General features: G+C 36.3%; 3 protein-coding genes across 4 annotated transcripts; 1 reads left to right on the forward strand and 2 right to left on the reverse strand.

Annotated features, from left to right (window-relative positions):
- Window positions 1–3,417: 3,417 nt before the first annotated feature.
- LOC108336047 (uncharacterized) lies at window positions 3,418–10,696 on the reverse strand. Of its 2 annotated transcripts, none has more exons than XM_017572345.2 (11): window positions 10,302–10,696; window positions 9,796–9,859; window positions 9,556–9,663; window positions 8,713–8,829; window positions 7,890–8,237; window positions 7,436–7,743; window positions 6,419–6,518; window positions 6,281–6,340; window positions 5,608–5,694; window positions 4,398–4,538; window positions 3,418–4,124 (listed from the first exon to the last, which is right to left on the reverse strand). In XM_017572345.2, the coding sequence occupies exons 1-11, from the start codon at window positions 10,412–10,414 to the stop codon at window positions 3,795–3,797; spliced, it is 1,776 nt and encodes a 591-aa protein (XP_017427834.1). In that variant the 5' UTR covers window positions 10,415–10,696; the 3' UTR covers window positions 3,418–3,794. The 2 variants fall into 2 exon arrangements, with proteins under 2 accessions (XP_017427834.1, XP_017427833.1); XM_017572344.2 differs by having other exon boundaries at window positions 9,796–9,874; window positions 10,302–10,695.
- Window positions 10,697–13,942: 3,246 nt separating this feature from the next.
- On the forward strand, window positions 13,943–16,124 carry LOC108335087 (probable aquaporin TIP2-2). The gene is made up of 3 exons (XM_017571025.2): window positions 13,943–14,147; window positions 15,267–15,514; window positions 15,607–16,124. Exons 1-3 carry the CDS (start codon window positions 14,021–14,023, stop codon window positions 15,979–15,981), a joined length of 750 nt encoding a protein of 249 aa, XP_017426514.1. The 5' UTR covers window positions 13,943–14,020; the 3' UTR covers window positions 15,982–16,124.
- Window positions 16,125–16,923: 799 nt separating this feature from the next.
- On the reverse strand, window positions 16,924–22,725 carry LOC108335749 (leucine--tRNA ligase, cytoplasmic). Its single transcript, XM_017571883.2, has 4 exons — window positions 22,611–22,725; window positions 20,984–22,515; window positions 17,605–19,353; window positions 16,924–17,245 (listed from the first exon to the last, which is right to left on the reverse strand). Exons 1-3 carry the CDS (start codon window positions 22,682–22,684, stop codon window positions 17,612–17,614), a joined length of 3,348 nt encoding a protein of 1,115 aa, XP_017427372.1. The 5' UTR covers window positions 22,685–22,725; the 3' UTR covers window positions 16,924–17,245; window positions 17,605–17,611.
- Window positions 22,726–26,543: the final 3,818 nt, after the last annotated feature.

The following is a 26,543-nucleotide window of genomic DNA, read 5'->3' on the forward strand; positions in this document are numbered from 1 at the left end:
AACAGTAGTAGCTGAAAGCTAAGAGCTACAAAACTGCAGGGACTACACTAAATCCTCATCAATGATGGATGGGTGACGGGATCAACAGTAGTAGCTGAAATCTACAAAATTGCAGGGACTACACCCATATTTATAAGTCTTGGAAACGTACTCCCCCTTAATGTGAAGGGCGGAAATGTGAAATATCACAGTTGCTGGACCACTAAAACAAAACAAAATATTAAGCTACAATGCTGAAACAAAGGCATCAAAGATCCAAAGACATGTTGGAGGTCCAAAATTCTTTGCTGGACAACTCCCAAGTGGTGATACTTAGCAGTGTATCACAAGAAGATCAGGCTAAACTCTAGCCCAAGAAGAACTGACGCAGTTGCGTTTGTCTGAGGCGGTAGCGACTGCAGCGGCGGTTGACTGCACCGGTACCGACTGCGGCAAATCTAGTGAGAAAGGAAGAAGACTACGGCAAATCTAGTGAGAAAGGAAGAAGATGGAGATTTTGTGAAGACCAAAGAAGATGGAAGCTATGGTTGCTATGGAGGGTCAGAACAGAGAGAAGAAGCTCCGGCGAGACGACCGGCAGCAGCACCATTTGATGCCGATGTCGAGAAGACGGCGCGTGATGAACACGCGTCCGAGATCTACCGGAGAGAGGAGGCGCGTGACAGCGCATGCGGACGAGACAGAGACGGCGACCACCAGGGTTAGGTCGCGCTTGAAGAGACGATCCAGATCCACTGGTTACCGGTCGGAATTGTGAGGGTGGCCGGCGACAAGGCGGCGCGTGGCAACACACGCACCCGAGACCAGCTGAAGACAGGCGGCGCGTGGAGGTGCGTGAAGATGAGTCTGGTCTTGACTCCGGCGGGGTTGGTCGTCGCTCGAGGAGACGCTTCAGATCCGCTGGTCACTGGTCGAACTGTGACGGCGGCGGCGGATAGCGGCGATGGTCGACGGCAGAGGCGACTGGCTGCACTGGTGCTGACTGTGGCACAGATTTAAGAAGAAGAGAAAGGGCTGCCCACTGAAATTTTAGGGGCTGCCGACGAACATGGCAGCCGGCCGCCGGCAGATAGCAGAGACCCCGGAAGAAGATCAGAGAACCTGCTCTGATACCATGTTGAATATAGTGAAAAACTATGTTTGGGATTAATCTCCCTTGTGTTAAATACACACATAGGGTTTTTTATTTATAATAGAAGAAATATGGGTTAAGCCTAAAATACAAATGAGAAATAATAACAAACTAACTAAAAGATAAAAGATATAATATATCTAAGAGACAACAAAGTTGAAAGATTCATACAAAAAAGTAAGAACTGCATTTATTTTAAATTTTTAACTATTTTCATCTAATAACACTGTTTAAACATGATCAAACATTGTAATGAGATAGGGCTTTGTAGATGATTGATAGGTCAAATACAAGTCTGATCAATGAGAATATACATACTTTTTTAAATGACAGCGAAATATCAGGAATAAAAGAGAATTAAGAGGGTTTGTACGAACTCTCTCTAGGTCCTTAAATTTGCTACTCCTAGTAGTACCATTTTCTCATTCTGACTATGGATCTATGTGCATACATAACATGCATATGTCATCTCGTCAAAACTTCATGCAAAAAATGAAAAACTGCTGCATGCTACTCGTAGCCCCTTCACTTTTTTATAATCTTTTTTATAAACAGAAAACCTTAATACGAAGCATAAGTTATAAAATTAAAACTCTCAATTTAAGAACTAAGATTCTTTTATTAGATATGCTTTTATCAGATATTCTTCCTTTATTCATCAATAAAGTCAAATTTTTAGCACTAATTCTAAACAACTAAAAGGAGCGATGTCCAAACAATTTTTCAGCCCTTTAATCCAAGAGTACTTATTTATATTTTATAGGGTTAAATATGTTTTTAGTCCCTAAACTATTGGTCATTTCTGGTTTTCGTCCCTCTTCCAAAGTAAGGTACACTTTAGTCCTCATACTTTTCGAAACTTTGGTTTTAGTCCTCCAAAACTAACACCGTGAAAAATATGCTGACGTGGCTAACGGTAGACTGACACAGTTCTTTTTTTTTTCAGAGTTTATCAGCTTTTCTTCCTTTCTCTCTCCCTCGTCTCTTCCTTCAATTTCAAAACACAAAACAATTTCCAGCACTCCACTCCAAACCTCCCATGCGTGTTCCTTTCCCCTCACAAAAGAACATACGGATTCACATTGTAACCACCTCCATGTTTACTGCGGTTACGCCGCTTTCTAATCTGGCCATTAACAGAAGAGCTTATAATAGAACTTAGCCGTCCTCCTTTTAGATCCTCATCAACTTCTTTGACACAAAGAGGAGAAAGGATAATTCGCCTCAAGGGACCCAAATCACAAAAGTCACCAGAATCTTTAGTCAATTTGTTATGACATTTAACATGAATGAGGCGCTGACACCACTGGCAATGCCATGTTGGAGAAGCTTTAACAAAGGGAACACCGCATGGCTCATCACAGTAAAAACAGAAGGCAGACATCTCGTGATTTTCATACACGTTAACCCATCTTTCTGACCAGTGGTGTCTAATATGGCCAAAACCAGCCTGAGCAACACATTTGCAATCCTTTGCTGCAAACTGTGAACAAAGGAAATGAGCAGTGACACCACAAACAGAGCAACGATGGAGAGGGGTATGTGGTGAGGCTGTTGTACCTAGATTTTGGGAAGGCCAAAGGGAAGTCAAGCAGAAACAACAAGTGGATGGTTGTTCCCTGTAAGTGAAATCTTCAACCCAAGAATGACCAGACAGTGGTACTTTAAACTTTTTCCAAACTTTCTTCTTCTCTCTTGCTGCAGCTTTATTCCAATTCAACGAGGACCTACGCTGCCACTTGAGAACGGCATATACGACTGCCATCAGTCCAAATGATCCAGTGATGAGCCATCCAATAATAGATGCACCGGAAGCATCAGGGCTCGTGATCAACCTCAGAAATGAAATTCCTAAATCTATCATGGTTAAACTCATTTGATTGAACTCTTCCGTCAAACATAAAACCTGATCATTGAAGGACTTGGCTGTTATCGTCTTTATCTGAATCCGTATGTTCTTTTGTGAGGGGAAAGGAACACGCATGGGAGGTTTGGAGTGGAGTGCTGGAAATTGTTTTGTGTTTTGAAATTGAAGGAAGAGACGAGGGAGAGAGAAAGGAAGAAAAGCTGATAAACTCTGAAAAAAAAAAAGAACTGTGTCAGTCTACCGTTAGCCACGTCAGCATATTTTTCACGGTGTTAGTTTTGAAGGACTAAAACCAAAGTTTCGAAAAGTATGAGGACTAAAGTGTACCTTACTTTGGAAGAGGGACGAAAACCAGAAATGGCCAATAGTTTAGGGATTAAAAACATATTTAACCCTATTTTATATTGTCGACAAAAAATAAATAAATCCAAGTATGCTTTATGTGACACTGAAGTTGCCAGAGCAAAACAATTAGATATACTTGACCTTACGATTTTAGGATAGAAAAAATTAACCATATATGGTAGTAGTGTGATCAACATTTCTATACTTCTGCTCACCTACATCCACCAAGAACATATTACCGTTTATTATTATATTCTACAACTTCCAAGTTAGGCGGCTACATTTATAAAAATATTTAGATAGTAAGTACCAAATCTAACACAAGAAAAAATTAGTGTTAAAATGTACAAGAAATTTCTATGAACACCTACAATTAGCTTCCTCGCTTTCCTCAGAACAGTGAAGTCTAAAAGAAGTAAATGACCTCTTCATTGCAGTAAGATGTCATAATCATACCCACCATGGCTTGTCTATTAGATCCTTCGACAACATGTACCTGAACCGAGAACTATAAGGTATCCATTCGATGATCTGAGATGACTTTTTATTGGATTTACGACCAAGGCACTTCTGTATTGAATCATGGAGTTTCTTGTCAACACTTTCCATTGCCCATCCAAGGAGATCATCTAGACTGATTGACGCTTCTCTAGAAAATCTTTCCACCAATTTAGGGAGAAAAACTTTGCTTGACTTCTTTACAATTACATTTGCTTGAAGAAACTCCCTTTTGGCAAAATTCAGCTGTTCTCTTATATTTGATGCAGTGTAGACCTTTAGCTGCAGCTCAGTAACAAGAAGAGTCTTGATCAACAATTTAAAATTAGGTTATAAGGGAGCAGGAACTGATATGGATGCAAATTTGAATATCATACCCTATATTTTTGGAATTTCTCTTATTTACTACCTTTTTTTTACTTACTATGCTTCATCAATCCATCAAACATTGATCAGGATGCAGACTCAAGAAGATCAAAGCCCTAACTAACATTACATTTTGCCATTGATATTAAAACTGCAATTCTTGGAAAAAAGTAAATAAAAGAAAATTACCACAGGATCAGACAAAACCCCGGTGCAAAGGGCAAAACAAACAAGGGGTTGAAAATCATTAATATACAATTTTGAGCTGATAAACTGCTTTTCGTCACCATTTTTCTTCCTCAGAGCTGCAGCCACAAAGCTTTCGAGCCACTGTGCTTGATAAAAAAAAAATAATAATCAGATGAAACATGAGAAGCCATCCTAACATCAAAATTTGGTATTAAAATTTTTCACTTCAAATTCTCTTAAAAAGATCATTATAATACAAGGAAAATAAGATTCTAATGGAGTTCTAAGCATCTTGCTCAGAAAATAATTATATTAAAACTTCTTGTGGAGTCATGGTCTTCTCTTTCCAAATGAAAAGCAAACCCTAGAGCCCTTCTGGTTTAGGATAAGTACTAGAGGAAACAGTCCAATTCTGCTTTCTTCCCTCTAGTGAGCTAATCAAACAGGACAAACTCATCCTATTCTGTTCATTAAGTTAAATTTATATAGAAAAGTAGGGTTAGGAAAAGTAATTACATAGATAAACAATGTTTTCCCCTTTCAACCTCATCTCCAGAGAACCAAAATCACATGTCTTGTCGCTTTCTCACAACAAAAATAACAATTTATCAACGAAGACTATAACTATCATGAGTGTTACTATTTGAACTATTGCTCAATTGTTTTTCCTTTTCTGTTGCTGTCCCCAGTACTTCCACCAGCACCACTATTGTCCCACATCTACTGCCACTACCATCCCTCTCCTGATTACCACCATCACTGTCACCCCTCCTTTCGCGAGGAGAATTTTGTTATTTGTGCACAATTTATATTATTATCTACCATACTGTATGACACCTATCAAACACTAGATTAGATTATCTTATCTAGCTTATATCTTTGCCTACGTTGACATAACTTTCTTATCCGCCCTTGTCTAATCCTGTCCAGAAAACAACCGTATTACTTTAGAAGATCATTGGTGATGGGGATTGTTAAACCATAGCAGTGCAATACCAATTTAATGATATCCACGTTCAAACGGATTCATTAATGACCTTCTAAAAAAATATATGCTTGCAAGCAGCAGATGCAAATCAAGGGAAGAATCTGTGATTTGTAATAACCCTTGGGTCAAAACAGAAAGGCATATATACATACACATAGAGTTACACTATTTGGATCAATCAAAATATTCCACCATTTAAATGCACAAGGGTCAGAGGAGTACCCGTCCAATGCGGGGGGTTCGAAAGCCAAATATTGCTTGTTCAATGGCATTTGCACTTATGATATGACCACCAATATTGTAAGCAGCCTGCACTACACAATTGCACTTATCATTTCATATTTTCCACAACGTATCAATTAAAAAATAATTAAGAACAATATTGCACCGGTGAGAAATTGAAAGGCCTAAAGGTGTATCTCAATGATATTATGTGTTAACTAACGTAAGTTACTACCCATCGGAATCTAAATGCCTCCAAATAGCGAAGCATATTTAGATGATATGCCTTTTGACAACTTAATCCATGTAAATGATAACAAGTAATCAAGAGTAGGTGAATAGGAGTTTCTTTTTCTTCCTCCTACAAAGACAGAATTTAGTTTATGTTCCATGTAGACGTGACTGTTTCTTTGTAATTTGTTGGATTAAAAAAATGAAATAAACATTATTCGGACATGGTTTCTTTATAATTTGTTGGATTAAAAAAATTGAAATAAACATTATTTAGATATGGTTCCTGGTCTAGGCACAGCAGTGAGCCCAACAAAGATTGGCTGATGGAAGACACTTCAGGAAAGTATTATCCTTCGTAAGTTTTAATAAACATTCTTAAAGTGTTAATAACTTGGAGCTGACTAAGTAGAATATCCAATTGAATAAAGAAATACACTACCTTGTGAAACAAGGCCAGCCTCTTCAGAGAACCCTGGGGAATTCCATATGCTAAATATGCCTATTATCAGTAAAATAAAGTTATACATTCTGAAAGTTGGCTAAATAAAAATCATAGTCATGTGAGCGTGAATATTACATGCATCACAAGAGCATTATGCACATTGATCCAGAACGCAATCTGTCCATCATGTTCCATTTGACTGATATTCACCCTTTCGAGCTGTTCAACTAGTACTCTGAAGGAAGTGAGGAAGGAACGGGTTATGTCCACAATTTAATCATTATAATCTAGGGAGTGGTTGGACAAAAATAACAATTACACAGAAAACTAAAACTGAAAATTTTTCCCTTAATAGACTGTCAGTTAAGCAGATTAAGCAAACTTTTTGTGTTCTCTAAAAGATTAAACTGTAAGGAATTACATTACGTTTATATAAAGGTTTCAAATAGTTTCTTTAAGAGATATTATTGATGTTTTCCTATTTTATTTATTGGCTCATCCTTCATATGATGAACTACATTTAGCAGGACCTTTATGAGGCAAAATTTTGCCATTTATTTCTTAAGATTGTTGCTCTCGCATACTTTCCAATTTATTCATATATGATATTAACTTTTTCTGTATTAACACTTATGTGCTGCATTATTAAGTCAGCACACACCTAATAAAATAAAGTGCATTATGAACCAATAAAGTCATTTGACTAGCTTTAACTGTTAAGCCCATTGTATCAATATTGACATTCTACAATATAAAGATTTTGTATGAAAAATTGTGTGAAATTTAAGTAAACTTTAGAATCTATTAACGGCCTTCCAGTAGTCAGAATTTCTTTTTTGGCCGCAATACTATAAACATAAATCACAGAAGATTAATGCATTTTGTAAGTGTCAATCAAATAACAGAAATTGTCTCGCAAATCATTGTACAGTCGACGATAAACATATAATAGAGGGTAATTGTAAATAACTCTTACTAAAATTGCCAGAGAACTATTAGTTGTCGAGTTTCTATTTTTTCAATCAACACAAAATATTTCATGGTATGCCACTGCATTAAGAAGACTCTTTGTAAGTGCATGAGAAGCACCTTCTTGGTATTCACACTTTTAATATAGCATCATCTTAAACTCATCAATTTTAAAGAACCGACCTGTAGTTGTCAATGGCGTAAGAAGCATGTGAAGAATGACGTTTACGTGTAGCAATCCAAGATATTTCCACCACTGATTTGTAAGAACAGTCCCGATCCTCTACAAAAATACCATGTCTTGGCCGTACAGCATGAGTGGATGACCTACTCTTTTCAGTATTTACAGAGGTTGCACTACGGAGCCAGCAATATACAGTTGCCATACACTTTACCATCTCCTCAGAAAGCCTGTTCGGGCACAAGTTTAGATGATCCTTTAAAGTTCGCAATACTGGAGTTTTCTCCATTTTGGTAAACTTCTCATGAACCTGACATGATTAAGGTCAAAATGTCGGAACGAACATCAGAAGAGAATTTTTAGTACATTGGGTTCTTCTTTTGGATGGTATTACTTATAAGCTTTTTCTGTTCACAGAAAAGACAGAAAACGGGTAACTGTAGTAATATATTATACCTTAGTGGAATCAGGACAAGTCTTCCCAAAATAAACTTTGCCCTTGCCACAAGATAAAGGAGGATAACTTGACCCAAAGATTCTGTTCTTCAAGTCATTGTTAGAAACCAGAGCTTGCAAGGGTCTCATGGGAAACTTTTTTGACGAACAGAAAGCACTTGAAATTATACTTGGATGCCTCCTAGATTCATGCTTTGTGTGAGCAGGTGAAGCCACCCCAGAATTTTGTTCAGAAGGTGGCCGGCTAACACAATGTTCAAAAATACTTCTATACATGGCAAGCACGTGTTTCTCTCTGCTTGTAACTTCTTCTTCAAGTAACTCAATTTCAGCAATTAAATCTTTTGTCTAAAAAGGGGGAAGAAAAGAAAGAGTTAATTTCTATAAAACTGATGATTACTTTTTACTTATGGCCATATCTTGAATGAGAAAAATAACATAGCGCATTATACATGTCAATCAAAGTTTGCAATTCAAGCATAGTGTCCCTTTATGCTTATCACAAGTTACAGTTCTTTTGCAAGTGAATAAACTCCTCTTGTCCTAATAATTTATAATCCTAAATAGCTTATTCTATGTTTTGTCGTGATTGTTTAAACTTGAACACTTCAGTAACATAACATGTAACAATACTTCAGTCTGAAGACTACACATACACAGAATTGCACATTATAATAGTTAATAACCAAATTAACCTGAAAGCAGTTGTTGGTGGGTGTCCAATGTCCATGAATGGTTTATTTGTCTACCATGTCCACTACTATCTTGACAGATATAGAAAGTGTGAATAGAACACAGGCCTGAGTATCAAATGTCAAATTACCTGAGCAGCAAAGTGCCTGTGTCCAGGTGATAAAGTACTTGAGGCACGGCCCATTGCTTTCTCAAGCAAGATACGCATAGATTTTTCCTGCTGTAGGCGTAGCTGTAGCTGCTCAACCTTCAAATAAATACATCATATGGTTCGGGCATCAATGAACTACCAAGCTACAGTCATCTTACAGGAAAATAAAAACCCACAAATCTGGTATTGCCTTTCAATAATGTAAATCCTTCATGTTTCCCATATGTGTTTTCATAAAAAGAGATAAAATACAAAAGATGCATTTCCCCAAAGACACAATATGTTTTCTTAAGCTTAGCTTATATCCATCTGAATATTTTCTACAATTCTTTTCCATTGTAATTTATTGATCTTAAGATGCTTCTAAGTTTCTCATTATTGACAACGATCTTTTCAGAATAATTGTACCTCTGCTCCCACAATAAAGTATTTTTAAACTTATTATCAAAAAGAGTATGTCAAATACTAATCATATTACTTTATATCAACTAGTGCCAGGATCATATACTCAATTTCTTTCCTTTTAAAGGTCTCTTCAATGTTTATACTCCTGTGTAGTTGGAACTTGGAAATTCAAAATTTCAACTTCTAAACAAAACTTCTACTATAAATTAAAGGTAAGAGAAAAAACATTAACTCAATTTCGGGGGAAAGGTGAGAAAACCTAGAAGCAGTAGTGTCATTCTGAGTCATCTCAGCTTCGTAAAGTTGAAAGAATAGTCACACAAGAAATACCTAAGAATCTAGGTATCCAGAGATTCCTCCAAACCAAAATGGGAGGGAGATCCACTGTGATTATATACAAATACAAATATAACTTACATCTTTTTCCAATGATGATCTATGATTTGAAAAAGTTTTATTGTTACAGGTGAGGTTGTCATGTAAAGGACTTGGTACCCTGGAAGTCGACACTGAAGTTGGTGAAACCTGTTCAAGTAATAGCAAATGAATTACTTTAATTTCAAAATTACGATACTCTATAACCATTGTTTCCTCCATAGGATTATAAGATATGACTTAAGTAAAAGATCAAATTTATACTTCAATCTCACAACTCACAAGATATTCATCATGGCCTTTCTCTAAAGGATGCAAAACTACACCTCTTGAAAATTTCAGGTTCCTGTCAGAAGAAGCACTGAGAAGTGCACAACAAATCACATAAATGAAGCAGCTCAAAACGATTATAGCAATTTGTCAAAAAAAAGCATCAACATTTACCCTAAAACCTTTTACCACAATCCACAAAGTACCCCACCCAAACCAAGTTTTCTTAAATGGTTACTTCATCAATATATTCAGTCGGAACCTATCATTCTCTCCGCTTTTTATTTTTATAATGCTCTTGAATTCAAATTAACAAAAAAAGGGAAAGAATTACAATTTTCATTTAAAAAGCCAAATAGTTAAACTTCTTCACACAAGTGGAGATTCATTAACCAATGTTTATTTATTTCATAAAAAAATCCTTAGCTTAAAAAAGTTATTCATTATTTTCTCAGAACGTTATTATAAGCAAAGTACAAGGAGGCACGACTGAGTTTCAGTTTAAGCAAAAACAAAACCTGTTAGAGCGCCTGTGCACCCTAGAACTTGCACCCTGAGGCTCAGCATATGCACCCACTTGTGCATCACCGTCTTTGTCAAATACACTATGAAAGTAAAACTCACCCATCATTAATTCTTAACTAATCTAGAAACCCTCTCGAGTTCTTCTTCATCTATCTATCCATCCATCCATCAACAACACTATCAAATCCCACACACTGTATTTACTACACAACGGAACACCAGGGACCGAGTTTCAAATGCAAGGGCGAGTGTGGGCCTCGAATAATTAATTGAGCATAACACAAACAAGGATGCTTCACATAGAAGAAGAATCAAATTGAAAAAGAAAAAAATAAATAAAACAAAAATGCGAAACAGTGAAACCGTTTTTTGGGCAAAGGAGAATGTGAAGTGAAATAAATAGCAATAGTTACCGAAAGACTGCGATGATCAGAGAAAGTGGCTGGCTGCACTGATCGGAATTGAATTGGATGGGCACTGAGTTGTTGAACGCATTCAATGTTGCGATTTAATTCGCGTACAGCTTCATCACCCTCTCTTTCTCTCTCTTACACATGCATCGATGTTGAGTTGGTGATGGAAATGGAAAGCATTTCTACTATGAGTAATGCAGATTCTTTGATGATGCTTTGAATTTGAAGTGGAAGTGTTGGTCACACACATTCTTCACCCGCCAATTTCTTTTTGCCCTTTTCGCTTCTGTTTTCCACTTTTCCCTTTCTCATCCTTCACACTTTTGGATTTTAGCTTTTACTTTTACCTCTTTTTGATCTTCTCAACTTTTGCCACTACTATCAAGTGTTAGCCTCTTTCCTTGTAATCCTTATTCATAATAAACAAATAATAATCTTTTTGAAATGGAGGACTCAAAAGCAATTAGAGTGACTTTAAAAGTACTTTTAGAACGTGAAAAACTTAACCGAACAGATAACGGTACCCACTGACGCGATTCCTGAGCTATGTTACTTCACTGTAAAATTGTGTCCATGGATTCATAATATGTTAATAGGTGTGGAAGAAGTGGATTGACTTTAATTTTATTGTTTTATTTTAAAGACTAAAATATTGTAATATATTACATTTTTAAATGTAATTTTTACATTAATTTATTTTACAAATTAAAATTTAAAATTATTATTTATTATATACATCAATTAAATCACCCATAATTCTCCACTTAGTTTCCTTATCTTGTTATTGTTTTTTTTTCTCTCGATAAAGATGATTTTATCTTTTATTCTTTTTATTTTATTTTTCCTTCCTTTAATCTAAACAAAACATATAAAAACTGAGTTAAAACACTGATTATTTGCTATTTATTTGAAAGAAAAATAAGAAATGATAAAAATTACTTCCTGGAATTTGCAATGAAATGTTTTCTTCCATATTTATATGAAATGAGATAAAATTATACTTCTGTTTTTTATTGTTTAATTTAAATTTTTAAGTTAAATAAATTTATCATAAAATATCAATTTTGAATTTTGCAATAAATTACTTATGATAATGAAATATTGAAAGAAAAGAAAAGAATTAGTGTAAAAAAATTCTGAAATTTGGTATCAGACTAGAATTAGAAGTAAAATAGAAAGAAAAGGTTAAAAAGGATATAAATAATAAGGGGAAAAAAGAGAAAATCACTCTATTATGCAAATGATTAAAAGGGTGAGTTAAGAAAATAAAATTATCTCTTTTTTTATTTCTATCTATTCAAATTTCCTTTTTACTGTGGTATAATCTTATTCAGTTTGGTCCAAAAATAAGTCTTGGCATTTAACATCTTAGATCAGTTGAACTTCACAACATCTTAAGAAGAATTTTTAACTTAATTGATAGTGTTTTTGCTACGTATAGTATAATAATTATATAATAATTATAATAATCATAATAATTTATAATTATATAATTTATCTCAAAATCCATCAATTCATTTCATGTTAAGAATGTTTCATATATATATATATATACAATTATATAATGGTTCGTCCTTAATGCATGTGCTTTTAAAAACACAAAAGTAAATTAATTTTTAATTTTAACAAAATTTGATTAAAGGATTGTATGATTATAACTTAACAGTTTGATTGACACAAAATACTTATTTTGTATAAACTTGTAATGGTTATACCTTTACTTACTAAAGCAGAAGCTACTAATAAACTTCGACTTATTTTAGAAGAAACATTACAACTTGAATTTGGTAAGAATTTTGTTAAAAAACAATACATTTGTTAATCCTATCTCGACACTCATGTTCACAACAATTAATCATAACTAAACAGAGAAATCAATCATCAATAAATAATTTTTTCAAGTCATAACAATTATACTATATATTTTCTACGAAACTGATGTTGATTGATGTTATTTTCTACCAAAGGATTGTACTAAGAGAAATTGACTTCAATTAATAGGTATATATACACACTCCAGAATGTTCATATGATAAAAGTCTGTACAAAAATAGAAGACAGAGAAAACATAAACAAAAACTGTTCTTATAGCCGTCCAACCACTACTTATCAGTTACCATAGTTATGGCATTAAAAAACTTCAGATCCTACAATAAACTGACGTTGATTTGTTTAAATAATCTAAAATTCAAGTGTTGAATATGTAAAATTAGATATAAAAAAATATAATTTATTATATATTGTTCTTCTACCCTTTAGATCGGATTCAGACATAAATTAGATGCATATAAATCGATTCAACATAACCTACTAACGTTAAATATATAAATATTAACTATTCTGAAAAAATCGTGATCACAAAATATAGAAAAAAAAACATACACTAACGAGAGCCATTAATAACACATACAAATTCTATGAAATTTTCTAACTCAACCATATAACATAAAAGCAAATAATATGGTAGAAAGAGTCCTAACTCTAGTGCATCCTTACAATCACTATATTTGAAAAATTGTTTACTTTAAAGTTTGATATATCTCTATCAAAACTTTACCTAATTTAAATAAAATCATTGTCAAAAAAGATAGCTGCAGCAAAACAATATCAAATTGGCAACTATTTTAAATGTCTGTTTTTTACTATTTATTGATAAGAAAAAGAAACATTGGCATTATTAATAAGTAGTCAATGAATAAAAACGTGAACATATATGTCAATGTACCATCATGGGAGTTTATGAGCCACAAATATATATATAAATATATTATGTATATGTATAGAATTCTCTCTAACATGTTCTTGCCACCATTGTTATCATTAACATTTAATTTTGGCCACCTTTAGTTGATTTGGCTACAATGAAAAGGACGAGTAACAGATGATTTTTTAAGTGCAAGTGGAGTTTCCTATAATAATATTCCCCTAGGATGCTTATCCATCCAATTTTCTTTTAAAGTATTCCTCCTTTATTGTTGAATATTATTGAAAACTATTGAGCTTATGACTAAAAAAACAAAGATGAAAACAAATGATAGGAGTTTTAAAATGGAGAAAAGAGTGAGGTATGGGATTAGTTAGGTTTTGGATTATTAATGAAAGCCTTATCCAACCACTGACGTGGGCCATGGTCGGTGCCGTGACAGCCAACAATGGCTGTCCCTTGGTAATCATGTGTAATATAATTATTTGAATTGTTGTTATATAAACCTAAGCAAAGATTTATGAGGCAAAGTAGTAGCAGTAGTTAATAATAGAAAGATAGGTTGTTTGGTTTTGAAATAAGGGAGGTGCCAAAAATGGTGAAGATCACTCTTGGTAGCTTTGAAGACTCTTTTAGCGCTGCCTCTCTCAAGGCCTATTTTGCAGAGCTTCATGCCACTCTAATTTTCGTCTTCGCTGGTGTTGGATCAGCCATTGCTTACAGTAAGTCTTCAACCGCCACTAATTATGTATATACTGTCTTTCTTTTTCTGTTAAAAAAACCTACCCGAGACCAACACTCTCAAACCAGAACAGTAATTTCATACTTCTCATAACACTGTCTCTTGGTCACGTAAATGAAAAGAAAGAAAAAAAAAACATTTGTGCGTGTACGTAAAACAATTACAATTATCACTAAGCTTGCTAGAGATCTAACAGTTAGTCAAAATTAAAACCGTTTGTGTATGTAACAGGTAAATGTAACTCTCAAGCAGGATGTTAAGATTGAGTAAACTCAATTTCTAGAAAACATTTTCCATTAACTAAAGTCTCGGGTCTCAAATATGAACAAGGACAAAACTAAATTTTATTTAATTGGAGAGCAATAGATACCTGCCTGTAATATAGCATATATAAGTTTTCTCATTATGTATGCAAGTGAAAGAATATGATTATACTTAATTTGAACTAAACACCTCTAATTCTTAATTTTAAATATTATATGTATACTTCAGAAAAGCTTGAAATGTTATTTTTAGCTCCACTATTTTTGTGATTCTTGTATATTCCAACGGAAAGTTCAATGATAACTCCAAATAACTAATGAGTGATGATGCACAAACAATCCATTGTTTATTAAATACTTTTTAAAACAGTATTTAGAAGAAGAAAAATTAAGGATTTAGTTTTAATGAAATTAAAATAAAAAATTATTTTACAAGTGTTACTTTTATAAGAATTAATGACAATAATTTATATTCGAGGGAGATGATAAAGAAAAAAAAAGCTAAAAGGAAAAAATAAAAACCCTTATTTTGTGAAGATTAAAAAATGAATTAAATATTTTTAAAAAGATTGTCAATTTCTAATATTCCAGTCTAACAATATGAACGTGCTAATCACGGATTAAGTTTTATTTAATTAAACCATTGAAATAAATGCAAGTAAATTAAATAACAGCAAGTGTTTCATATAGGTATATGTACGATGAGTATAAAACAATGTTGGTGAAAGTATCCATAAAGAAGGAATATAGTATAATAGTTTTATGGTAGTGCATGCATGTTAGTGTTGGCAGAAGTAACACATAATGAAGTGGTTGGTTGTGTTTGTTTTACATAGACGAGGTCACGAAAGATGCTGCATTGGATCCAACGGGGCTGGTGGCAGTAGCGGTGGCACACGCATTCGCACTGTTTGTAGGTGTGTCTGTTGCAGCCAACAGCTCAGGTGGACATTTGAACCCAGCTGTCACATTTGGATTGGCTGTCGGAGGAAACATCACCCTCCTAACTGGTTTCTTGTACTGGGTTGCTCAATTGCTGGGTTCTATCCTTGCATGTCTCCTCCTCAATTTGGTTACCGCCAAGGTACATTAATATTTCCAAATGATATTATTTTATTTTCACAATAATCGAATATATCTTCAACTTCTAATGCTGTTTTGGTTGATGTCACACAGAGCATTCCAACCCATGGACTGGCTTATGGTGTGAACGCTTTCCAAGGTGTGGTGTTTGAAATTATTATCACTTTTGCGTTGGTTTACACAGTGTATGCAACTGCAGCTGACCCTAAAAAGGGCTCATTGGGCACCATTGCACCCATTGCTATTGGGTTCATTGTGGGTGCCAACATCTTAGCTGCTGGCCCATTCAGTGGTGGGTCCATGAACCCGGCCCGCTCATTTGGCCCAGCTGTGGTTAGTGGAAACTTCGCTGATAACTGGATCTACTGGGTTGGCCCATTGATTGGAGGAGGTTTGGCTGGGCTCATTTATGGAGATGTCTTCATTGGTTCCTATGCCGCTGTCCCAGCCTCTGAAACCTATCCTTAAAAAACATATCTTATTGTTCTCCTTTGTTCCTTCAGCTTTTTCTCTTTCTTCAACGTTTGCTGTCCTGTACCTTCAATTTTCCTTTCACCGCTTGTAATAATTCTGTAAATTTTAAATTCAACTCGAAGCATGCCTTGTTGGAACTCCCGTTATTTTTCCGTTTTCATCCTAACGGTAATAACAACCGCGAGCGAATAACTTTTTTGACACAGTCAAACTGACCAGTGGCTTTATTGCCTCTGTAATCTAAAACGTTGCTATATTCTGAAACATAACTACTAACAAAACTTTTCCTCGGATCTGTAATCCTTGTCCTAATTCTAAATGTAGAGATCATTAATATCTATTTTAATCCTTATATACGAATAAGATAGAATATTTACTTAAATAACTTTATGATTTCTCACACGCTTCTATATTTTCGTATGATTTTCAAAAGAAAATTATTTTGGATCTTATACATCAATTCCACACTAACCTTTTCGCAGTAAAAAGAAAGACCCTTATAAATTATAAATTAGATAATCCATCTTAAACTAGCCTTTCACGAAAGAAAAAAAAATGGCGGGTGAAATTACAATGAAAATAATAAGATCCAAACTAGGCATGTCCAACCCAACGCCATGCCACAAAGAAATGCTTGAAACAGACATTTTACTACATTCATTATTAGTAGTTGAAATTTATTCAAATTTTCAAATAGTGGGTCTTATCTCATTTAATTAGTACGTCACCTAAATCTATAATTTTCAATAAATTTCAATCGATAATAGACTATGATTTATTAAGAGTACTTACTAGTTTGATCTCCACTATTAAAATAAATTAAAACAAGGAATTTTAGCAATTAATCTAAGTCAGAGACTTTCAATTATGTTCAATCTAAACAGTAAAATGTCAGGAAATGAACTCCTAAATCCAGCAACTATAATTTGAACAACATTTTAGTATGATTGAATGGTATTATAAAATAAAATAATCCATCACCATAAGAACATTATGGTACAAAATGTACTTTTCTCAATAATCAGAAAATTGACATCTTGGCCAAAAAGATGTAGAGCAAACAAAGGATGTGTAATAGAATTAAAAGCTGAGACGATATAGGGCACAGGACAGGAGGACGAGCCAAACTGAATTCCACATGGTAATTTCAACCAAAATCTTGTTATCCACAAAATTGTTCAAGCTCCCCCAACCACAACAAAGAACAATTTAGATCAGGTTAATCATGCTATATCATCTCGGTAATATCAGTGGCAACCTGCAAAAGACATAACACGAGCACGTTTGAGCAAGACAATAGTAATATTAACACTTTGCTAACAATTTTAAAACAGGAAACTAGAGCAATATCAGTGGAGCAATTATATTTTCAGGTATAACGAGAATGCTGACTTTCTAACTTGCTAACAAACATTCTCGAACAACTACACAAAAGATATTTTTTAATAGAAAGAATTTTAAATTCTGACTCGAATAGAATTAGTTAACACACTCTAAAGGTTTAATAATTTGAAAGATTAAATTTTCCAAATAAAAATAAATAAAGTTCTTGTCTAGATTACAGGAACAAAGAGGAAAGTATGAAAATAGTATAATGGAAATTTTCTAGAAACTCACCCAGTAGCTACTGAGTTAAAAAGATGGCAGTTGGATTTCCAGGGGACGGAGGATTTTGATTTAGTAAAGTAGCATATTTTCCAGCTCTAGCCAAGGAATCCGCATCTGCTGCTGATAAAATTTCCACATCTTCTAGACCTATCTGTCTCTTGATCAAGTCCAAGTTTTCCTTAAGAACCTCAATTTCACCAAATGGCAATCTCAAATCCAGGGCTTGTGCGCCGATTGAAATTGCTTCCTCTTTCTTAAACCTCAAGAAAGGCATACAAAGCTTTTGGGTTTGTTTAAAATTAGAAGACTGACCTACAGAACTCTGTTGTAAGGCCTCCATTATGTCTGAATCGGGTGCAAAAGTTCGAGTATCTCTATTAAATTTTTTCTGAAGAATACTGAGGCACTCAGCTTTCCAACCATCAAACTGTTCATTTACATATATCAAGCCTGTCACCTTGTTTTCTGTCACTGATGTGACTGGAGGACCTTTCTTGTTACCCTTCTTTGAGCCCGAAAGTTGCTTCTGAAGCAACTTCCTCATCATAACAATCGAGTCCTGCAGATATTTATTAGCACTCTTCAGTGTGAGATCAGGTGTATCACCTGTTGGCCAGCCAGCATTCACCACGAAACCATCCTTCTTCAAAAGCTCTCTCCAAATAAATTCTGCATAATGTGGACAGATGGGTGCTAAAAGACGTGTCTGCACATCCATAAAGCGCCACACTAAGTCACGATTGCAACCCCCGACCCCACACGAGAACCTGTACTCATCTCTGGCGGCCTGAAGATCATAAAAGCCAGTCTTGAGAGCTTCACGAAACATATAGTTGGAGTAATTTTGCTCAGTTGTCTTGATAGCTATGTTAATCTCATTGGCAAATACACGATCAGCATAAGTAGATGGCGGACCAGTTCTCATGGAAGATTCTGCTGCCAGATTATCTTCGTACCATGCAATCTCTTTAGTGAGCCGTAGAATTGCAGCATTTGCAGTCTCAAAGACAAAATTTGCATCATCAACACCATCACCAGCATCGGCCAAAGAGAACCGTGTAGCATCAGCAGAAAATTCTTCAATTGCCTGACGCAATGTCCTAAAATTTCCAGTGGACTTTGACATTTTCTCTGAATTGAGCATAATGTGACCATTGCATCTGAAACCACGAGGCCAGTGATGCTTGGCCATAATTGCTGTATGGTTATAAATCGAGAAGGTAAGATGATTCTGGATGAGGTCCTTACCAGAGACTCGAAGATCAAATGGATACCAATACTCAAACTCCCGCTTCATTTTGTCCAAAAGGGATGATGAAATATCAGTTGACTTGGGATATGATCCATCACAGAAAATATAATCCCATACATCATCAGTAAGTTGTTGTGGTTTAATGGCAGACTGGCTGGATCCATACATGTCACCATTTTGCAAATGGTGTGCAACAGTGTAATAAGCCATGTAAATGGTGGAATCTGATAAAGACTCAACCAAGAACTGTTCATCCCAGGGTATGCGTGTCCCGAGACCAAACGATCGTGAACAGGCCCACTGGTTTAACCAGCCTAAAGTGTGCTCAAATCCATGTCGTGTCTCGTCTGAGTAGTGGCTCATATTAGCAAGGCACTCCTCTGCCAACTTCTTCCATTCTGATTCTCCGTATGTAATGTACCACTGATCTGTAAGGGCTACAACGCATTCATCACCAGACCTTGACATCACCCGTTTCTCTGGTTCACTGTAGACAATAGCCTGACCTGGAAGGTGGAGCCAGAAAAATTAGTAGTGGTGGCAAGATTACAGAGAACAATACAGACACGACATTGAAAAAAACGCAAAAAACTTCAGAACAATTCAACAATCTCAAAATAGTAAAAAGAAAACTACAAAACAGTTTTGCTGGGGACATTATCAACTCAAATTTGAAGGTAAACACTATTCCAAAAGACATGCATGTCGTTAGCCTCAGCAACGAAGTTTACATGATACAGTATTCATAAATAATTGTTCGTAGATGTTTTGTAATACAAAAACAAATTTAAATATTTTTTACATTACCCAAATTTAATTATACTTTTAAATTCATATACTTTAGAATTAAGATGAATATTTATTTGTCAAAAAAGGCAGAATGAATAAATGCGAGATAGAACTCGATGTATTTAGTAAACCAAAAAAAATCTCAATTTTTTATTCAATCGTTTAGCTGCTATCCCTTGAAAACACTAATAATGTAACAAATAAACTTTTAAAAATATCCCAATTTATTGTACCCTTGTGGGTAATCTGGTAATCTACCAATCGACTATGGCCCATACAGCCCCCTTCAGAAGCTTACGTATTTATAATACATGGACAGGCAGCATGAGTCCATATCTTGACCACCGTCACCTCATCCTCTAAGCTTAAGATCAAGGAGAAGCAACTGGTCTGAGATACAGGGAAAAGGGATGGGGGACACACCCTACCAAAAATGCATAGCCCAAGGACAATCTAGGTCTTCTAGGACAGGTTACAAACTCAAACGCACCAACTTGATTAAGTTTTGTGAGATTAAATTATGTTGGAAGTCTCACGTCGACTAGAAATAAGGCCAATCTATAATATATAAGTAGGTGCAAATCTCACCTTACAAGCTGGTTTTGTGAGATTGAGTTAGGTTTAAAATCCACTTCTTAACATGGTATCAGAAACAGGTTAAAACCTATCCTAGCGAGAATTGTGTGAGTCATGTTGTTCCACTCGCTATCGGACCACCTATTAATATCCAGTCTCAAGCTTGAAATGATATCTATACCTCGGCGTGAGGGGAGTGTTAGAAGTTCCACATCGACTAAAGATAAGACCAATTTATAATATATAAGTGGGTGCAAACCTAACCTTACAAACCGATTTTGTGGGGTTGAATTAGGCTTAAAGTCCACTTCTTAACAAGTTAAGATTAGAATTCACTTTCTAATATCATATCAAAGCACGATTGTCTATTCTAACAAGATTTGATGAGGCTATTGAACTCCTATCAAACAACTTATAGATATCTAGACTCACTCAATATGACTAATTCTCAACACGAGGAGATGTATTGAAGATTCTACTATAACTTATGAGTAACGAACAAGTCTTGCCTTTTTAAGCCGATTTTGTGAGGTTAAAATAATCTCGTGTTCCATTTTCTTAAGAGAACTTCAAAAACGTTACACAAAGTTTAGAATAGAGAAGTCCTTGCTAACCAAGGGGTGATGTTTCCGGTTAAAAATTTATCCTTCGATTTTTGTTCTATTAAGCATAAAGGAAGTGAGTGGCAATGTTTATAAATTCTGAGATATACAAGAACAACAATACTACACAATATTAAAAAAATAAAAATAAGAGTAAGTAAATGCTGACCTGTTTCCAAAAGCTTGGTCCTAATCAAGGGTTTAGCTTCCTGAACCTTTCTCCCGGCATATTCCCCCACAATCATCGTCCCTTCAGTGAACCCTTTCAAGTAAGTTTGCTTCTTGGCTTCTGCAAGCTTTTCTTTATCATTCTGGCTTTTGATTTTCATCTGCAAGCAAACTGTCTCTGCACATTTGTTCCCAAACTGTGGAATCTCAATGATTGGCACAATCTCAATCGGCATCACCCACTCATCCTTAATCCCATACTTCTCTCTGAAAGCAGGTTTTGCTTTCAAATCATGCAAAGCCATGTAATCATCAGGAGCATCACTGGGCACACTGGTGACGATCCCAGTACCCTTATCCATCAAAATAGACAACATGGGAAGCGCATAAATAACCTCACTAAAAGAAAGTGGAGACTTCAATGGAAGTCCAATCAAGTCACGACCAGTGAGCTCAAGCAAGCAAGACGGTTTCTCCGGAACCCGAGAGTAGTTCTGGTAGGCAAGATTGAGCGCTGCCTTGTGAGCAAGAACAAATACTTCACTATCATTGATTTCAAAAGCCCCGTACTTCCCATCCGGTAACACCCAAGCATTGGTTTGACCATACATAGTCTCAGGTCTCAAAGTTGCAGCCGCAAGAAACACCTTCTTTCCCTCCAACACCTTAAATTTGTCGGGAAAAGGAGCTACCAACTCCATCTTGATAACAGTGTACTCTTGAGGCTGAACTCCTTCACCACTGGCTCTATCATGATCCGCACAAGGTTGACCATCCAATGGAGAAAAAATAGTATACCTCACATCCTTCACAACCTTCCCCATGGACTTCAACTTCCTCATCTGCCACCTCACAAAGGAATCATAATAAGGGTTCATATCGGTAGTAATAAACGACCTTCTCCAATCACAACCTAATCCAAAAGCCTTAAGGTCTTCAACAGCCAAAGGTGGAAAGTAAGAAAGCCACTTATAAGGATCCTGAAACTTGGATATCTCAGCATCAGAAATCCCTACACTTCGCATGATCTCCCACTGGTAAACCTGTCCCGTTGACTTCGCAGCAGCCTTTGACTTTTTCCCTTTGAATTTATCAGGAGGAGCACCATCTCCAGAAGGTTCATCTTCTTGTTGCTGTTCTTCTTCTTCGATTTGGGTGGGGAAGACGGGCGGGTCACCGAAATTGCGGATCTCGCGAGCGAGTTTGTCGGCGGATGCTTTGATTGGCATGCCGGTGCAGTGGAAGGCGAAGGGGAGGAGGACATTGGCACCGCGGAGGCGGTGGAATGCGGCTGCAAACTCGAGTTTGGAGAGGGAGAAGGCGTGGCCAAGGTGAAGGTAACCGTTCATGTAAGGGAAAGGAAAGTTGCCGAAGAATTTCTCGCCCGGTTTAGGGTTTACCTCGCCCGGTTCGGCTCTGAAGACCTCTTTCTCTTCCCACCATTTCTGAACCTTCACCTCGATCTCGCGAAGACGGTCCCGGCGCGCGAAGCTCTTCCCGCCATCGCTCGCCATGTCTGTCAGGTAACGGAAGCTACAAGCACCGAAAACAATGAGTTTCAGATCGAAAACAAGAACAGAGAAATGGGAAAAATGGAAGTTTAAACGGCGTTTTTAGATGAATGTAACCTGTGTACAGCCGAAGTTTGAACACGGATAACAGAGTGAGCGAGGCGAGACTGTGTGCGACAAAGCAACAACATGCAGAGTAGAAAACCAGGCGCGGGATAGAAATGAAGAGCGAGGGTTTTGCTTGCTTCTCCAATTTCGGGTCGGGTTTCTCGGCCCGCTTATTTGGGCTTACACGCCCATTTATATCTATATTTGGGCTATTACTTCCTGCACCATAATAGATTCATCTACACTTCAAATCTTGGTGAAAGAACAAAACTGCAGAAATGGGGTTGTGGAGTTGTGAAAACGAAGCTTTCAAATGGGATTCTTGAACAACATTCCAGAAAACGAACCCTTTTGAAATCACCAATTTGGAACATGAATTTTCTAATTCGGATTAGGAATTCCCAGATATTTAACTGCACTTACCCCAATACAAGAATCATAAAATTCACTACTCCAACGATTTCTGAGGCTCTTCAGCGACCAATTTCGATACTACAAAGTTACGGGAACAGTCTTGGTATTTGAATTTGTCGCCGGTGTAACAAGAAAAAGTCATGTTGCAGAAAGCAACAACATACAAAATCAGTTATAAATTTTAGGGTGAAATAGTTTTTTCATCACCAAATTCTAAATAAACTTTTTACTTCTAACTGAGAAATGTGTACATGGTATTGACTAATACTTATACAATAAAATTTATATTAGAAAAAAAAAGACAGTTTTCTTTAGTCCACCACGTTGTCTTCTGACCCGGAATTTTTTTTATAATATTGACTGAATAAACTTAATTATATATAATAAGTAATATATTACATCATAGTATCTGAAATTTTTATGTTAAAAAAATAATGAAGCTAGTTGAAGAAAGGGTGAACGAATATGGGCCAACTCAATTTATTGGGATCTCACATAAAATTGATTTGTACAGGATATATCAATCCATGTTGTAACACGTGAGCTGCATGATGGGAGGGAACGACATGTTATTATGAATGAAAGACAGGTGGAACGTGATCAGGGACACGTGGAACTTGATCAGCAGGAGGTGGAGAGCAGACGCAGCACTAGGATTCGTAAGGAAAATTCTCTTTTAAAAGGATTTGCGCGTTAGTTGGGGGGCATGTGGAATGTGGCAAGTATCTCTCTCTCTTCCAGAATTTCCTCATTGCTTTTTCTGTTCTCTGACCTTACCCATTTTCTGTGCAGGACGACCCTCGGTTCATGCAGCCGATAATATTTTTGGGATTCTATTTCGTTACATTTCCCTTACAGAATCCATAAACTTCTTTTTATATTGTTGTTGACAGAGACATTGATTCATTTAAATAAGATTCATTCCATTTTGAATTTTCCTATCATATTACTGTATCATTACTGTTACATTGGTGCTTTCATCGACTCCAATGGCTGAGAACACACGTTTAAAAGATTTACAGACACAGGTTACCTCGTTGGTGAGCTGGATGGAAAAGCAAAATGATAGAGATAAGATGAATCAAGACCTGATTGATAAAACAGAGCAGCGTATGAATCAGATGCAGATAGCCATTGATCATCTAATCAAACTTCAAACTCAGCACGTTGGTGATACGAACTCAAAGAATGGAGCACAGTTTGCAAATTCTGGGATGTTCTCTGTAGCGATGCCTGTTCGCGACATATCGTTGGGTTTTCCTCATTTCGATGGTCACACTCCAGTGTTAGAATGGATCTTTAAGGCAGAAAAATTCTTCAATTACCACAATACTCCGGATTTGGAGAGAGTGGAAATAGCTGCGATGCATTTTGAGAAGGATGTTATTCCATGGTTTCAGATGTTGTAGAACGAGCATGTCTTCCAGTCTTGGAATGATTTGAAACGTGCCCTGGAGTCCCAATTTGGTCCTTCCCCGTTTGATAACCCCATGGCTGAGTTGTTCAAATTGACACAAAATGGTACAGTTGCTGATTACTACCTGAAATTCATGAGTTTAGCCAATCGATCTGAAGGGTTAACTTCTGAAGTTCTTTTAAATTGCTTTTTGAGTGGGTTGAATAAGGATATTAGATGCGATGTGGTAGCTCAGAGTCCTCCAAATTTATTGAGAGTTGTGTCACTGGCTAAATTGTTCGAGGAAAAATATGCCCCTGAGGCTATTGTTCGAAACCCACCACAGGGCCATCGATATTCCAATATTACCTTCAATTCTAACCAGAATAATGTTCCTAGACACCCTCTGAAGCCTCGTTATAATTCCCAGCCTCTACCTCCATTATTACCCACCCCTTCAGGACCTCCTTTTAGAAATTCCAATGTGAAGAAAATCAGTCCTGCAGAAATGCAATTACGTCGAGAGAAGGGCCTTTGTTATTTTTGTGATGAGAAATTTTCTTTCAATCATAAGTGTCCCAACAGACAGTATTTACTGTTACAAATGGAAGAGGATGAAAAGGAGTTAGAAACCGTGCAACCAGAAATGGACTCTCTCAATAGTACAGCGGGAGTGGTGGACACTAAGGAGGCATTGCATTTGTCCTTCAAGGCTTTGAATGGAGGAGCAGGAGTTGGTACCATCCGTTTTGTTGCACACATTGGTTCTCTGCCTGTCCAGGTTTTGGTTGATGGAGGTAGCTCTGATAATTTCCTTCAACCAAGAATTGCTAAGTTCTTGAAATTACCTGTTGAACCAGCTCATATGTTCAGAGTTATGGTGGGGAATGGTAATTACATGGCTGCTGAAGGCTTGGTTAGTGAGCTAACTATTCGGGCACAGGGAGTCAAATTTCAATTACCAGTTTTTTTACTACCAGTTTCTGGAGCTGACTTAGTTCTTGGTGCTAGCTGGTTAAAATCCATTGGGCCACACATTGCTGATTACTCTTCATTACAGTTGAAGCTCTTATACAATGACAAGTATGTAACATTACAAGGTGATCATACAATTTTGCCTACTCCTGCACAATGCCACCATATAAAAAGACTGGTCCATACCAAATCCATTGCGGAAATTTTTAGTATGCAACTCATTGAACCGACTTCTCAGCAATTTCCAGAGCTAGAACTCCCTCAGGATATGGAACCTGAATTGGTTCTATTGCTACATACATATGCTGCGGTGTTTGGAAATCCTACGTCCTTACCTCCTCCTAGGACACATGACCACTCCATTCCTTTGGTTGAAGGTTCTCAACCAATTAAAGTTAGAGCCTATCGATATCCTCATAGTCAGAAGGAGGAAATTGAGAAGTTAGTGGTCGGTCTGTTGCAAGAAGGAATGGTGCAAACCAGTACCAGTCCTTTCTCTTTTCCAATCATATTGGTCAAAAAGAAAGATGGATCTTGGCGGGTTTGTACTGATTACAGAGCTCTTAATTTTATTACCATCAAAGACACATTTCCTATACCTACGGTTGATGAGTTGATAGATGAGGTCTTTGGTGCTTGTTTTTTTTCAAAGCTTGACTTGCGATCTGGTTATCACCAGATATTGCTTAAACCGGAAGATAGGCATAAGACAGCTTTTCGAACTCATCATGGTCATTTTGAGTGGCTAGTTATGCCATTTGGTTTGACTAATGCACCCGCCACATTCCAGAGTTTGATGAATGAAGTTTTTAAGGGTGTTTTGAGAAAATTTGTGTTGGTATTTTTTGATGATATATTAATCTACAGTGCTACATGGGCGGACCATCTCGCTCATTTGGAATTTGTATTGAGAACATTACAACAACACCAACTTTATGCTAAATTTTCTAAATGTTCCTTTGGTGTCAGGGAAATTGATTATTTGGGACATATATTAACTGGAGCAGGGATTGCTATGGAAACTAGCAAGTTAGAAGCTGTTAAAGCATGGCCTCAACCTACCACACTGAAACAATTAAGAGGATTCTTAGGTCTTACTGGGTACTATCGACGGTTTGTTAAAAATTATGCCTCTATTGCAGCCCCTCTAACTGAGT

The sequence above is a fragment of the Vigna angularis genome, chromosome 10 (genome assembly GCF_016808095.1).
Source record: "Vigna angularis cultivar LongXiaoDou No.4 chromosome 10, ASM1680809v1, whole genome shotgun sequence".
NCBI lineage: Eukaryota > Viridiplantae > Streptophyta > Magnoliopsida > Fabales > Fabaceae > Vigna > Vigna angularis.

Coding starts and splice junctions, on each gene's coding strand:
- LOC108335749 (XM_017571883.2), bottom strand. CDS start 22,684: ATGTTGTTGCTTTGTCGCACACAGTCTCGCCTCGCTCACTCTGTTATC. Junction 22,516..22,610: donor CAAACTTCGGCTGTACACAG/GTTACATTCATC, acceptor CGGTGCTTGTAG/CTTCCGTTACCTGACAGACA. Junction 19,354..20,983: donor GACCAAGCTTTTGGAAACAG/GTCAGCATTTAC, acceptor TCCACCTTCCAG/GTCAGGCTATTGTCTACAGT.
- LOC108335087 (XM_017571025.2), top strand. CDS start 14,021: ATGGTGAAGATCACTCTTGGTAGCTTTGAAGACTCTTTTAGCGCTGCC. Junction 14,148..15,266: donor TGGATCAGCCATTGCTTACA/GTAAGTCTTCAA, acceptor TGTTTTACATAG/ACGAGGTCACGAAAGATGCT. Junction 15,515..15,606: donor TCAATTTGGTTACCGCCAAG/GTACATTAATAT, acceptor GATGTCACACAG/AGCATTCCAACCCATGGACT.
- LOC108336047 (XM_017572344.2), bottom strand. CDS start 10,414: ATGATGGGTGAGTTTTACTTTCATAGTGTATTTGACAAAGACGGTGAT. Junction 4,539..5,607: donor GAACCCCCCGCATTGGACGG/GTACTCCTCTGA, acceptor TATCAAGCACAG/TGGCTCGAAAGCTTTGTGGC. Junction 4,125..4,397: donor GGGTTTTGTCTGATCCTGTG/GTAATTTTCTTT, acceptor ACTGAGCTGCAG/CTAAAGGTCTACACTGCATC.